General features: G+C 41.6%; 2 protein-coding genes across 2 annotated transcripts in view; both read right to left on the reverse strand.

The window, feature by feature from the left end:
- Positions 1 to 4,248, reverse strand: part of svild (supervillin d) — a 55,697-nt gene extending 51,449 nt beyond the window's left edge. The window contains exons 1-2 of the mRNA XM_058793470.1: positions 3,277 to 4,248; positions 1,466 to 1,610 (exon numbers count right to left, since the gene is read on the reverse strand). The gene's annotated coding sequence lies outside the window, so the exon portion shown is untranslated. The remainder of the gene's footprint in view (positions 1 to 1,465; positions 1,611 to 3,276) is intronic.
- Positions 4,249 to 5,135: 887 nt separating this feature from the next.
- The window catches only part of LOC131550944 (supervillin-like), an 87,493-nt gene continuing 78,528 nt past the window's right edge, over positions 5,136 to 14,100 (reverse strand). Inside the window, exons 4-5 of the mRNA XM_058793474.1 lie at positions 10,576 to 10,637; positions 5,136 to 5,611 (exon numbers count right to left, since the gene is read on the reverse strand). Of these exons, the coding sequence (XP_058649457.1) occupies positions 5,495 to 5,611; positions 10,576 to 10,637 (179 nt within the window). The 3' untranslated portion in view covers positions 5,136 to 5,494. The remainder of the gene's footprint in view (positions 5,612 to 10,575; positions 10,638 to 14,100) is intronic.

Consider the following 14,100-nt stretch of genomic DNA (forward strand, 5'->3'; position numbering starts at 1 on the left):
CAAAAAATACATTGAGAATGATTTGGAGAAGTAGTTTGAGATCTTGAATGGATACAGTTTCACACCAAGTTATATGAACCCCTTAAAGGGATAGTTCACCCAAAAATGAAAATTCTGTCATTAATTACTCACCCTCATGTTGTTCCAAACCCATAAGATCTCCGTTCATCTTCGGAACACAAATTAAGATATTTTTTATGATATCTGAGGGCTCTCAGACCCTCCATAGACAGCATGGGTCCTTACACGATCAAGGTCCAGAAACGTAGCAAGGAGATCGGTAAAATAATCCATGTGTCATCAGGGGTTCAACCGTAATTTTACGAAGCTACGAGAATACTTTTTGTGGGCAAAAGAAAAAAATAACGACTTTATTCAAATTTATCTCCACCCTAGCGCCATTTTGGAGAATATCCGCTGGATGGAAACTGCGTATGTGTTAGCCGCATACCGGATGCGCTGTTTTCATTCAAATTAAAGCGTAAATATACGTAGAAGACATATCCGCGCGGTGCAGCTGACACAGAAGAGTGTACGCAGTTTCCGTCCAGCGGATATTCTCCAAAATGGCGCTACGCTGATGTAGAGGAGACAAACTGTTGAATAAAGTTGTTATTTTTGTTTTCTTTGCATACAAAACGTATTCTCGTAGCTTCGTAAAATTACGGTTGAACCCCTAATGTCACATGGATTATTTTACCGATCTCCTTGCTACGTTTCTGGGCCTTGATCATGTAAGGACCCTTGCTGTCTATGGAGGGTCTGAGAGCTCTCGGATTCCATCAAAATATCTTAATTTGTGTTCCGAAGATGAACGAAGGTCTCACGGGTTTGAAACGACATGAGGGTGAGTAATTAATGACAGAATTTTAATTTTTGGGTGAACTTACCCTTTAAGTGCAAATTTTGTACAAATTTCTTAGATGCTTTGTTCAAGTTTCTTTGTTTGTAACGACTCATTCAATTTAAAGACTCATGACTTGTTACAATGGCATTAAAACAGAATTATTTTTCAAATTAAACAGCATTACTGCTTAAAAATAAACAGATTTTCTAAGAACTAATTTCCACATGGAATTTTATTTATTGAATTTTTTTTTACAAAAATGCATCGATTCGTTACAGGAGACCTTTGTAACGACTGGTCACAATGTGAGTGAAGGAATAAAAAACACGGTTGGTGGTCTGTCTAACACCAGCACAACCACACACACCCCTCAGTGAGGAAGGAACACTGAGACACAGTGACCCAGAGAGAGAGAGACGGGCAGGACAATGAAGACTCATGAGGGGTGTGAGAGGATGTATGGAGCCACTGCAGATCACATGAAGACATTACAAAAAGATGCTGATTAATGAGGAGCTGTCATAAAAGCACATAGCTGTCAAGAAAAATGAAAAAAAAAAAAAACAGTAAGAGTAATCTAGCCCATCTTCATTTAGGCTGTACAGTGTGACTGCTTACCGTTTTTTCTATTACATTCTCATCATCCTTGTTTCTCACATCCTTCTCTCCTGCAGTGACGGACTGAAAGCAGGATCTCTTTTCATCCTCTCTGAGACTCTTTCTTTCTTCAGAACTTTTCTCATCTTCATCTGATGAGGAATGACTGCATAGTGGAGATATGTTTTTGATAGGAATCACATTTTACAGTAAAATTTATCTTTCGATATATGATTTTATTTTATTTTATTTATTTCATTAAAAATGCTAAGTATGTATTATTAACAGTGTCAAATAAACAAGTGAAAACAGCCACTCTGATATGTAATGCTGTATGAGGAATCGGCCTACTTTCCATAAAGTTGTGAATATTGAATTAATTGTGAATATTTACACACATTAAGGTGAGTCATAGCAATGAACGCCGCCAAAGACTGAAAGCAAAAAAGAGCATTCGGTCCAAATTCCACAGATTCAACTCTCGACTCACACATACACAAACAGAACATATAATCTACAATATTACCTCACTCTAGCTAACAAAATACACCAATCATATTGACAACATGCAATTTTAGCACTTAATATATTTAAATAACTGACTGACCATGCATCAATAACCATGGCAATAACTGTTTATAGCTACAATTCATGTTTGTAAAAAGACATTCAGAACAGTGCCTGGCTAGTGTAATTTGAGTTTGAGACCCCGGTTTTACACCCTCACTTTAAAGTAATCTGTGTGAATCCAAAACAGGACTGTCAGGCTACACCCAGAAGATAAAAGCGAACAGTTAATATCTGAAAACTGCAGCTTGCAGCGAACTGTATGCCAGTGAACCAGAAACATCTACACACACACACACACACACACACACACACAAAGCCTATGCAGCCAAAAAAAAAAAAGTGCATAGGACCTGGATATTGTAGATCTACACCACACACACACACACACACACACACACACACACCATATACCAGACCCCTGCTGTGAGAATGGAGCCAGATGAGATGGGATCCAGAAGCCTTGAGTCTTAAGTTACAACAAGCCAAATTTATAGCAGATCTCTGTCTTTTGTAAAGTAACACAATATCAAATCCCTAAACCAAACTTTAGAACAGCAGCTTTACTTAAATTCTCCCTCATCCCATGGTCTGAAACTCCAAGAGACATTCACACAGTCCAGATGGGGATCAAGGAGGTCAATAATATGGAGTGCTTTGTCATGACGCAGATATCCAGTGATAGGTAGCAGAGGTCGGTTCTTTAGTGTAATAAGAAGCAGACCTCTGATCTTTAATATTTCAGCCTCACAACATTCTAGAAAGACGCAAGCGTGCCACCCACACATACATGCATAATAACCTCAGACACATGTCATGGTTGAGCTACTGGTTTACCTTTTGGAAAGCTTATCATTAAAGTATGAAGACAGACATTAATTCAAAATAAACACACACAGAGAGAGAGAGAGTCAGCAGGCTTCACAGAGATGCTTATCTATCAAACAGGCATTTTGCATTCATCTGCTATGACTCATTGCCATCCTGGCAGGAAACACATCAAAACTAAACCAACACAGAGGATTATAAAGTCCAAAAAACAAAGTTGTGTTAATCACCTCAGAAGGCACTACATGCAAATGAAAGAGATGTCATTCCAAACCTATCTGCATTTTGTTTTGTTCAGTGGAAGTCTATACACTAAAAGTCAAAGAGGAACAAAAACAACACTGGACCTCACTGACTTTTATTGTATGGACAAAAAACTGATTTTAATTTTTGGCTTAACTAACCCTTCAACTCTAAACAAACTAGCTGACTGTTACCTGGTGGAAACTGTCCTTTTCCCACTTATATGCTCTCCTTGTGGCTTTGAATTGCGACTAGTGTCTTCTGCTTGGTTCTTTACATTTGCTGAGCTGTCGGTCTTCTCCAACCCCTTGTGGCCAAAGGGGAAAAAACATGAATGCAGAGATGTTAAAGCTCAATTGAAGAACCACGGGTACTTTCCACATCAAACTAATCCTCCAGGGAAGGCCCATTCAAAATCTCACAATTATCCATTCAGAGACAGGCAGTTTTGTCAAGTAGTGTTTTTTTTTTTTTTTTTTTTTTTTTAAACAAAGCCTGGGCAGAACCAGAGGAGCTGCAGGGGTTTTGACATGCTCACACACACACACACACACACACACACTGCCTGGGAAAAGCTGTTGTCTTCAGACTGAATGAGACCAGTGGGATAAAAGGGAATTATGGGAGGCCATAGAGGTCAAAGTGGCTTTGACTGCTCTGAGAGTGGAGAGAGCTTGGGGAATTAAGGTGATACTCATTTACTCAATATTTAAGGAATGTTTTGGGTTTAAAATAAGTTAAGCTCAATCGATTAGCATTTACAGTAATACACTTAAAATGAAAGTCTGTAGGACAGGGTTTGCATTGAGATAAACGACAAAGTACAGAGGCGTACTGATTACCATTTTAGTATAGGTTAGTATAGCAAAACCATGGTTAATTTGTGGTTACCATTGTGTAGCTATATTAAGCACGTTTTTTTTTTTTTTTTGGTTTTATTTGTTGTTGAACCACTGTTATGGCACTGTTACGGCACTGTTACGTGCCCAGCAGGGATGGTGCGTTGTGTTGTTTTGCTTTCATTTTCTTACTCCTCCATCACCTCTTAGGATGACGCTATTGGCTGAGGTGGTTGTCTGTCATCGCTATCGTGAGGATGTGCGTTAAAGCCAGGTGGAAGATAACAGGTCAATGCCAACCAGAAGCAAAGGGAGGTTAGAAAGGAGAACGGAGTGGAGTCTTTGATTTGGTCACGCGTGGTTTATGTGATTTATGACTCCTTGGTTGCTCCTTCTTTTTTATTATAGTTTTTTGTGTGTGTGTTAATGTTGTTCTTGCTTTGACTAGTTTATTTTTGTGTTTTGTTAGGTCTACTTTGTGAATCCAAAACAGGACTGTCAGGCTACACCCAGAAGATAAAAGCGAACAGTTAATATCTGAAAACTGCAGCTTGCAGCGAACTGTATGCCAGTGAACCAGAAACATCTACCACACACACACACACACACACACACACACAAAGCCTATGCAGCCAAAAAAAAAAAAGTGCATAGGACCTGGATATTGTAGATCTACACCACACACACACACACACACACCATATACCAGACCCCTGCTGTGAGAATGGAGCCAGATGAGATGGGATCCAGAAGCCTTGAGTCTTAAGTTACAACAAGCCAAATTTATAGCAGATCTCTGTCTTTTGTAAAGTAACACAATATCAAATCCCTAAACCAAACTTTAGAACAGCAGCTTTACTTAAATTCTCCCTCATCCCATGGTCTGAAACTCCAAGAGACATTCACACAGTCCAGATGGGGATCAAGGAGGTCAATAATATGGAGTGCTTTGTCATGACGCAGATATCCAGTGATAGGTAGCAGAGGTCGGTTCTTTAGTGTAATAAGAAGCAGACCTCTGATCTTTAATATTTCAGCCTCACAACATTCTAGAAAGACGCAAGCGTGCCACCCACACATACATGCATAATAACCTCAGACACATGTCATGGTTGAGCTACTGGTTTACCTTTTTGGAAAGCTTATCATTAAAGTATGAAGATTAAAGTATTAAAGTATTTAATTCAAAATAAACACACACAGAGAGAGAGAGAGAGAGAGAGTCAGCAGGCTTCACAGAGATGCTTATCTATCAAACAGGCATTTTGCATTCATCTGCTATGACTCATTGCCATCCTGGCAGGAAACACATCAAAACTAAACCAACACAGAGGATTATAAAGTCCAAAAAACAAAGTTGTGTTAATCACCTCAGAAGGCACTACATGCAAATGAAAGAGATGTCATTCCAAACCTATCTGCATTTTGTTTTGTTCAGTGGAAGTCTATACACTAAAAGTCAAAGAGGAACAAAAACAACACTGGACCTCACTGACTTTTATTGTATGGACAAAAAACTGATTTTAATTTTTGGCTTAACTAACCCTTCAACTCTAAACAAACTAGCTGACTGTTACCTGGTGGAAACTGTCCTTTTCCCACTTATATGCTCTCCTTGTGGCTTTGAATTGCGACTAGTGTCTTCTGCTTGGTTCTTTACATTTGCTGAGCTGTCGGTCTTCTCCAACCCCTTGTGGCCAAAGGGGAAAAAACATGAATGCAGAGATGTTAAAGCTCAATTGAAGAACCACGGGTACTTTCCACATCAAACTAATCCTCCAGGGAAGGCCCATTCAAAATCTCACAATTATCCATTCAGAGACAGGCAGTTTTGTCAAGTAGTGTTTTTTTTATTTTATTTTATTTTTAAACAAAGCCTGGGCAGAACCAGAGGAGCTGCAGGGGTTTTGACATGCTCACACACACACACACACACACACACACACTGCCTGGGAAAAGCTGTTGTCTTCAGACTGAATGAGACCAGTGGGATAAAAGGGAATTATGGGAGGCCATAGAGGTCAAAGTGGCTTTGACTGCTCTGAGAGTGGAGAGAGCTTGGGGAATTAAGGTGATACTCCTTTACTCAATATTTAAGGAATGTTTTGGGTTTAAAATAAGTTAAGCTCAATCGATTAGCATTTACAGTAATACACTTAAAATGAAAGTCTGTAGGACAGGGTTTGCATTGAGATAAACGACAAAGTACAGAGGCGTACTGATTACCATTTTAGTATAGGTTAGTATAGCAAAACCATGGTTAATTTGTGGTTACCATTGTGTAGCTATATTAAGCACGTTTTTTTTTTTTTTTTGGTTTTATTTGTTGTTGAACCACTGTTATGGCACTGTTACGGCACTGTTACGTGCCCAGCAGGGATGGTGCGTTGTGTTGTTTTGCTTTCATTTTCTTACTCCTCCATCACCTCTTAGGATGACGCTATTGGCTGAGGTGGTTGTCTGTCATCGCTATCGTGAGGATGTGCGTTAAAGCCAGGTGGAAGATAACAGGTCAATGCCAACCAGAAGCAAAGGGAGGTTAGAAAGGAGAACGGAGTGGAGTCTTTGATTTGGTCACGCGTGGTTTATGTGATTTATGACTCCTTGGTTGCTCCTTCTTTTTTTTATTATAGTTTTTTTGTGTGTGTGTTAATGTTGTTCTTGCTTTGACTAGTTTATTTTTGTGTTTTGTTAGGTCTACTTTGGTACTTTGAGTAAATTATTCTGCGACTTTTATGATTTGTGATCACCGGCCAGGGAAACCATAGATACTGTATGTATAGGCAGATGCCAAATTTGACTGCTCCAGACACATCGATGCATCCACTACCGTGGAGCGGTCTATATGTCATCATTCACAATAAAAATCAATGAGTTTCAAGTTACATTTAACTGTAAAAATCGCTGAAAATTTAAATATCTGAAGAAACTGGATAAACATTCACAGGTAAGAATGTGTTGGTTTGTGTTTTTAATATGTATTAACTCAATATTACAGGTTTTTAAACTAAAGTACCTTTTAAACGCCTTGTTAGCTAATGACTTTGTCTTGTTGTATTGTGTTAATAAAAGAATCTTCTGAAGTCTACTGAAGATATAGATATTCATACATGCATATAACTACAGTTGCGGTCTATACACTGGCAACTTGCTCTCGAGTGTTCATGGACGTTCCAATGTGGCAGACGGCTTATGTATAGCGGCCCATAGAAACAGCCGCTAATTGTCACAATCTCTAGCTGGAGTGCCCACGAGCTCCGCTAGAGCAGTGGTTCTCAACCACATTCCTGGTGGACTCCCAACACTGGACATTTTGCATGTCTCCTTTGTCTGACACACCCATTTCAAGTCTGCGAGTCTCTACTAATGTGCAGGTGACCTGAATCAGGTGTGTTTGATTAAGGAGACATGCAAAATGTGCAGTGTTGGGGTCCTCCAGGAAAGTGGTTGAGAACCACTGCGCTAGAGGACACCCCATCCTGTACCCTTTACCACTCACCCCGGACTCGATTTCCCATAATCCTTTGCCTGGACACATCATCAATTGCAATCACCTGTCTCTCATCAGATCTCATCATCAGTTCACAGCTGTCTCACATTAGACGGACTTTAAAAGTAGCACACACTCTCTGACTTTGCTGGTGATTGAATGTTTTAACGTTTCTTAGTTTCCATGTTCCTAGTTTCCCTGTTTTCGCTTCTCTCGTGTTTTGATCCTTGGACTATTACCATGTTTTGATTGTTTGCTGCCTACCCTGACCTATGCCTGTTTGTGGATTACTCTTTTGCCTCAGCCTTGGATATTTCTGTTTGCTGTTACTGGACCCTGCCTGTATTGACCACGTTCTTTGAATAAAGCCTGCAAGTGGATCCCCACTCCGTTGTCACGCTCCCCTCTTTACACTAATAGGGCACCTAGCTATACATACAGTGAGGAAAATAAGTATTTGAACACCCTGCTATTTTGCAAATTCTCCCACTTAGAAATCATGGAGGGTCTGAAATTGTCATCGTGGGTGCATGTCCACTGTGAGAGACATAATCTAAAAAAAAATCCAGAAATCACAATGTATGATTTTTAACTATTTATTTGTATGATACAGCTGCAAATAAGTATTTGAACACCTGAGAAAATCAATGTTAATATTTGGTACAGTAGCCTTTGTTTGCAATTACAGAGGTCAAAGCGTTTCCTGTAGTTTTCACCAGGTTTGCACACACTGCAGGAGGGATTTTGGCCTCCTCCACACAGATCTTCTCTAGATCAGTCAGGTTTCTGGCCTGTCGCTGAGAAACACGGAGTTTGAGCTCCCTCAAAGATTCTCTATTGGGTTTAGGTCTGGAGACTGGCTAGGCCACGCCAGAACCTTGATATGCTTCTTACAGAGCCACTCCTTGGTTATCCTGGCTGTGTGCTTGGTCATTGTCATGTTGGAAGACCCAGCCTCGACCCATCTTCAATGCATCTTCAGTGCAGTCGCCCTGTCCCATGTGCAGAAAAACACCCCCAAAGCATGATGCTACCACCCCATGCTTCACAGTAGGGATGGTGTTCTTGGGATGGTACTCATCATTCTTCTTCCTCCAAACACGTTTAGTGGAATTATGACCAAAAGTTCTATTTTGGTCTCATCTGACCACATGACTTTCTCCCATGACTCCTCTGGATCATCCAAATGGTCATTGGCAAACTTAAGTCGGGCCTGGACATGTGCTGGTTTAAGCAGGGGAACCTTCCGTGCCATGCATGATTTCAAACCATGGCGTCTTAGTGTATTACCAACAGTAACCTTGGAAGCGGTGGTCCCAGCTCTTTTCAGGTCATTGACCAGCTCCTCCCGTGTAGTTCTGGGCTGATTTCTCACCTTTCTTAGGATCATTGAGACCCCACGGTGAGATCTTGCATGGAGCCCCAGTCCGAGGAGATTGACAGTCATGTTTAGCTTCTTCCATTTTCTAATGATTGCTCCAACAGTGGACCTTTTTCACCAAGCTGCTTGGCAATTTCCCGTAGCCCTTTCCAGCCTTGTGGAGGTGTACAATTTTGTCTCTAGTGTCTTTGGACAGCTCTTTGGTCTTAGCCATGTTAGTAGTTGGATTCTTACTGATTGTATGGGGTGGACAGGTGTCTTTATGCAGCTAACGACCTCAAACAGGTGCATCTAATTTAGGATAATAAATGGAGTGGAGGTGGACATTTTAAAGGCAGACTAACAGGTCTTTGAGGGTCAGAATTCTAGCTGATAGACAGGTGTTCAAATACTTATTTGCAGCTGTATCATACAAATAAATAGTTAAAAAATCATACATTGTGATTTCTGGATTTTTTTTTTTAGATTATGTCTCTCACAGTGGACATGCACCTCGATGACAATTTCAGACCCTCCATGATTTCTAAGTGGGAGAACTTGCAAAATAGCAGGGTGTTCAAATACTTATTTTCCTCACTGTATCTATGGGGGAAACAGTGACTAGGGAAGCATGTCACATGACTAGGTAATGCACTGCAAAAAAATGAATTTTTTGTCTTGTTTCCAGCCAAAATATCTAGAAATTCTTAAATCAAGAAGGATTTTCTAGACAAGTAAAATTATTGTCTTGTTTTCAGAAAAACAAGTCAAAATTATGAGTTTTGCTTGAAACAAGCAAAATAATCTGTTGGGTAAGAAAAATAATCTTGTTTTCTGTTTGAAAAAAGATTATTTTTCTTACCCCATTGGCAGATTATTTAGCTTGTTCTAAGCTAAAACTCAATTTTTACTTGTCTAGAAAATCCTTCTTGATTTAAGAATTTCTAGATATTTTGGCTGAAAACAAGACAAAAAATCTAACTAAGAAAAGCATTTTTTGCAGTGTGAGCAGATGCTGTTTTGTATGTTTTGTTTAACCAGTTACAATAAGTTTACGTAGGGTGTGTAGAACGCTGAAGTATTTATTTTTTGTATGTTTTTTTTTTTTTGGAATGTGAATGTAGTTTTTGAATGGGAATTTTTATGTCTGAACGGGAATTTTTATTTCTGAACAAGAATTTTTATTTCTGAACAGGAATTTAGTAGTGGGCATTGTTTTATTAATTTCTTTGATTTAGCTCCGCTCAAGTCCTGCACCGTAATTGAATACAATTTTGATGTTAATGTCCATGATTTTCCTCTGGTCTGAAAAATATAAATTTGTGTACAAATTCATGTACAGAGCATGTACATGTACAGAGCATTCCCTTAGACAGAGCCCAGAGCATTCCTTTTACTAAAGTTTTCCCTCATGTAAGCAGGGAAATGTGCTGTTTTCATTCAACTGTCCTTGAGGACACCTGGACGTTTTCAAGTACAGGTTTCAGGCATTCTTAACAATACACAGCTGATGGGTATTACAGAAAACTCAGCTGACAACAATACATTTAATTGACTGTTCAGTCATAATATGAATTTGGACACAAATCCAGAAGGCTAATTCACCAATGTGAATTTTAAAACCTGTAAAATATATTTTTTTTTTTTTAATGAGAAGGAAGAGCTGGAATTCCACTTGGTGCTGCTAGTTCTGAAATACAATGCACCTGTAAATCCTATAAAATATATTTTGTTTTATACCTGTGACAGTGAAATCAATCAGATCACATGTCCATTACAGTGGTTACAGATCAAGAGCACTTACTTTTAAAAGAGACATCTTGGCAGGCATACCAGTTTTGGCGTCATCATCTGCTTTCCCGTCGTCTGTCAACACACACAGAGGAATGTCTGAGCATGCACACTTGCACATATATGCACACCAATCAACTTGCCTGAAGTAAAATGTACTCATACTGGACAGAATATCAGACATACTGAGTGAAGTCATGCTCCCAGGAGTGTTGTTTCACAGTTTGTTTTGGTTTTGATACTTCATAGAAAAATAACCCTTCACACAAACAGACTAAAGCTCTTTTATAAACACTTATCAAGGACTTCTCTTGACATCAACCCACTGTACAGACCCCACAGAAATTACTATATGAAAACCACCTGTTCAGTTAGGGTGTGATAAGACCAGCTGGGAAAAGGGAACCTGTGAAAATGAGTTTGCATGATACAGTCCTTTATGAGCACCAGGGATTTGCGACATCCAGAATCAAGCTGAGAATGCTTTTTCAATTCCATTTCAATTAAAACAAGAGAAAACAGGATCAAGAAATGTAATTTAAAAGGAAATCATATTGCTGTAAGTGTGGTATCTACTTAAATTTAGCAAGTTTGTAATACTAAATTTCTTGAAACACGTATACTTTGGTGTATAATTAATAGATATACACTACTGTCCGAAAGTTTAGGATTGGTAAGATTTAGTTTTTAGCAAAGTCTTTCATGCTTACTAAGGCTTCATTTATTTGATATAGATACAGTAAAAACAGTGATATTGAAAAATATTACAATTTAAAAGAACAGTTTCCTAATATATTATAATATATTCCTATAATAAAGCTAAATTTTCAACAGCCATTACTCCAGTCTTCAGTGTCACATTGTCACGGGTCAGGGTGCCTTCCTGGCTCCCTCTGCTGTCTGTGTTGTCATGTCTTTTTCGGCAGCTCGTGACGGGTGCAATCGGCGCTGATCTGGCGGTGGGGCTGTGCATGTGCATGGTGAGCTGCTTCTATTCCACCTGTCGCTCATTACCCTTTCCTTTATATTTCTCTTCTGACTAGTCCTGACTAGTTGTGAGTAGATTGTTTTGTGTTCTGTGCACTGGTGTTACACTCACGTCTGTCTTTCTGTACCCCAGGACGCGTAGAGAGAAGGACTGCCGCTCTCTGCCTCGCTCCACTCTTAGGTGGTTGGTCTTGTTCGAGCGCTGGGTCTTGGGCAGTGATCAGCTCGTTGGGTCCGTATCTCACTGCCGACCGTAGCTGGATCACCCCAGAGACTTGCTCGCTGATTTTTGTTACAGTTTTATTTGTTTTGTTCAAGTTTGGAAAATAAACCTACTTTTTGTATCAAATCCTCTGCCTTTGAGTCCTCTGTTTGAATCCCGTCCCGTCACAGAATCTACTCACCAGATCATGGACACAGCAGAGGAGGATGAGATGCACCGAGCCCTTATGCAGCACGGTGTCCTTCTGGGTCGTCATCAGGAGGAGATTGCAGCTTCCCGCCGCGCTTACTCCGAGATCTCTCTCCAGCTCAACCAGCTGGTTGAACGGTTTGATCAGCTGCACTCCAGCTCCCCCCCGCGGCTCCTATGGCAACCCCTCCTCCTGATCCTGAGGGAACGAGTAACCGTCACGCTGAACCATGGCTCAATCCTTCTGCCCCTTACTCGGGTGAGCCTAACACATGTCGCTCCTTTTTATCCCAATGCTCTCTGATTTTCCAGCTGCAGCCGTCCTGTTTTCCCACGGAGTGGTCTAAGGTAGCTTTCACCATCACACTCTTGGTGGGGCAAGCGAGAGAGTGGGGAACGGCCATGTGGGATAACGAGCAGAACTGCTGTTCTTTCTTTGAGAGTTTCTTGGAGGAACTACGGAAGGTGTTTGATCACTCGGCTTAAGGAACTGAGGCGGCACGAGCCTTAGTGCTGCTACGGCAAAGAGAGGGTTCAGTTTCCAGTTACTCGATCGAGTTTAGCACGTTCGCAGCTTCCTGTGACTGGAACGACAAGGCTCTTTGGGATCACTTTCTCCATGTTCTGGCCGAGCATATCAAGGATGAGATCTATTCCCTTGAATTACCCTCGAGCCTGGATGGGCTCATCGACCTCGCCATCTGAGTGGAGAACCGGATTTCCCTCCGTTCTCGTTATCGGAGGAGCGTGTTTCCCCCTGAGCTCATCACTAGAGCAGTGTCAGGAGCGGCGAGTGACACGCCTCCCCAGCATCTCATTTTTTCCGAGGAGGAGCCGATGCAGGTCGGGAGAGCACGGTTGATTGTAAGAGAGCGGCATTATCACCTGGAAAACCAACTATGTCTCTACTGCGGGGAAGCAGGTCACGTGGCAGCGTCGTGCCAGGCAGCGAGACGGTGCTCACCTCTCAAGGGAGCATGTACAGTGAGCGTCACTAGTACTCAACTGCCCTATGGGGGTCGTTGTGAGTTCCAAGCCTTGTTACTGTTCAATGGGGCTGTTTATAAGGTTTTGGCTTTGATTTACTCGGGAGCGGAGGGCGATTTTATGGATTCTGGGCTGGCCACATGCTTGGGACTTCCATCTGTTGCCCTGGCTGAGCCTATATTGGCTTGAACACTTTGCGACACCCTTCTCACCAGGATTACTAATGCCACTAAGTTTGTCACACTCACACTTTCCGGCAATCATGTTGAGGAGATTCGTTTCCTCCTCATCCATTCACCCACCGCTCCTGTGGTTTTGGGACACACCTGGCTGGTTAAGCACAACCCCCACATTGACTGGGCTCTTAACTCCGTGTTGGCTTGGAGCCCTTTCTGTTTAGCTCAATGTTAGGGTGCTGCATTTTCACCTGTAATGTCTGGTTCTGTGTTGCAGGAGGAGCCGGTGAACCTGGCGGATGTACCGGAGGCTTACCATGACTCGAGAGCGGTTTTCAGTAAGTCCCAAGCTTCATCTCTGCCTCCGCACCGCCCGTACGACTGTGCGATAGACCTGTTGCCTGGCGCTTCTCCGCCCAATGGGGCGCCTTTACTCTCTGTCCAGGCCTGAGAGGGAGGCCATGGAGAAATATATTCACGATTCTCAGGTAGCAGGCATCATTTTACCCTCTTCCTCTCCGGCTGGGGCGGGGTTCTTCTTCGTGGGGAAGAAGGATGGGTCGCTGTGCCCCTGCATAGACTATTGGGGGTTGAATGACATCACGGTGAAGAATCGTTATCCTTTGCCGTTGATGTCATCTGCCTTCGAGCTCTTGCAGAGGGAAACCATCTTTACGAAGTTGGACCTCCGCAATGCTTATCACTTAGTTCAGATTAAGGAGGGGGATGAATGGAAGACCACCTTTAACACCCCCACGGGGCACTTTGAGTATTTGGTCATGCCGTTTGAGCTTTCTAACTCAGAGACATGGTCGACCGGTTTGTTTTTGTTTACCTCGACGATATCCTGATCTTCTCCCAGAACGAGCGCGATCATGTCCAGCACGTCAGGCGAGTGCTCCAGCGGCTACTTGAGAATCGTTTATTCACCAAGGTGGAGAAGTGCGAGTTTCACGCATGGTCAGTTCCGATTCTG

This window comes from Onychostoma macrolepis, chromosome 12 (assembly GCF_012432095.1).
Source record: "Onychostoma macrolepis isolate SWU-2019 chromosome 12, ASM1243209v1, whole genome shotgun sequence".
Lineage (NCBI taxonomy): Eukaryota > Metazoa > Chordata > Actinopteri > Cypriniformes > Cyprinidae > Onychostoma > Onychostoma macrolepis.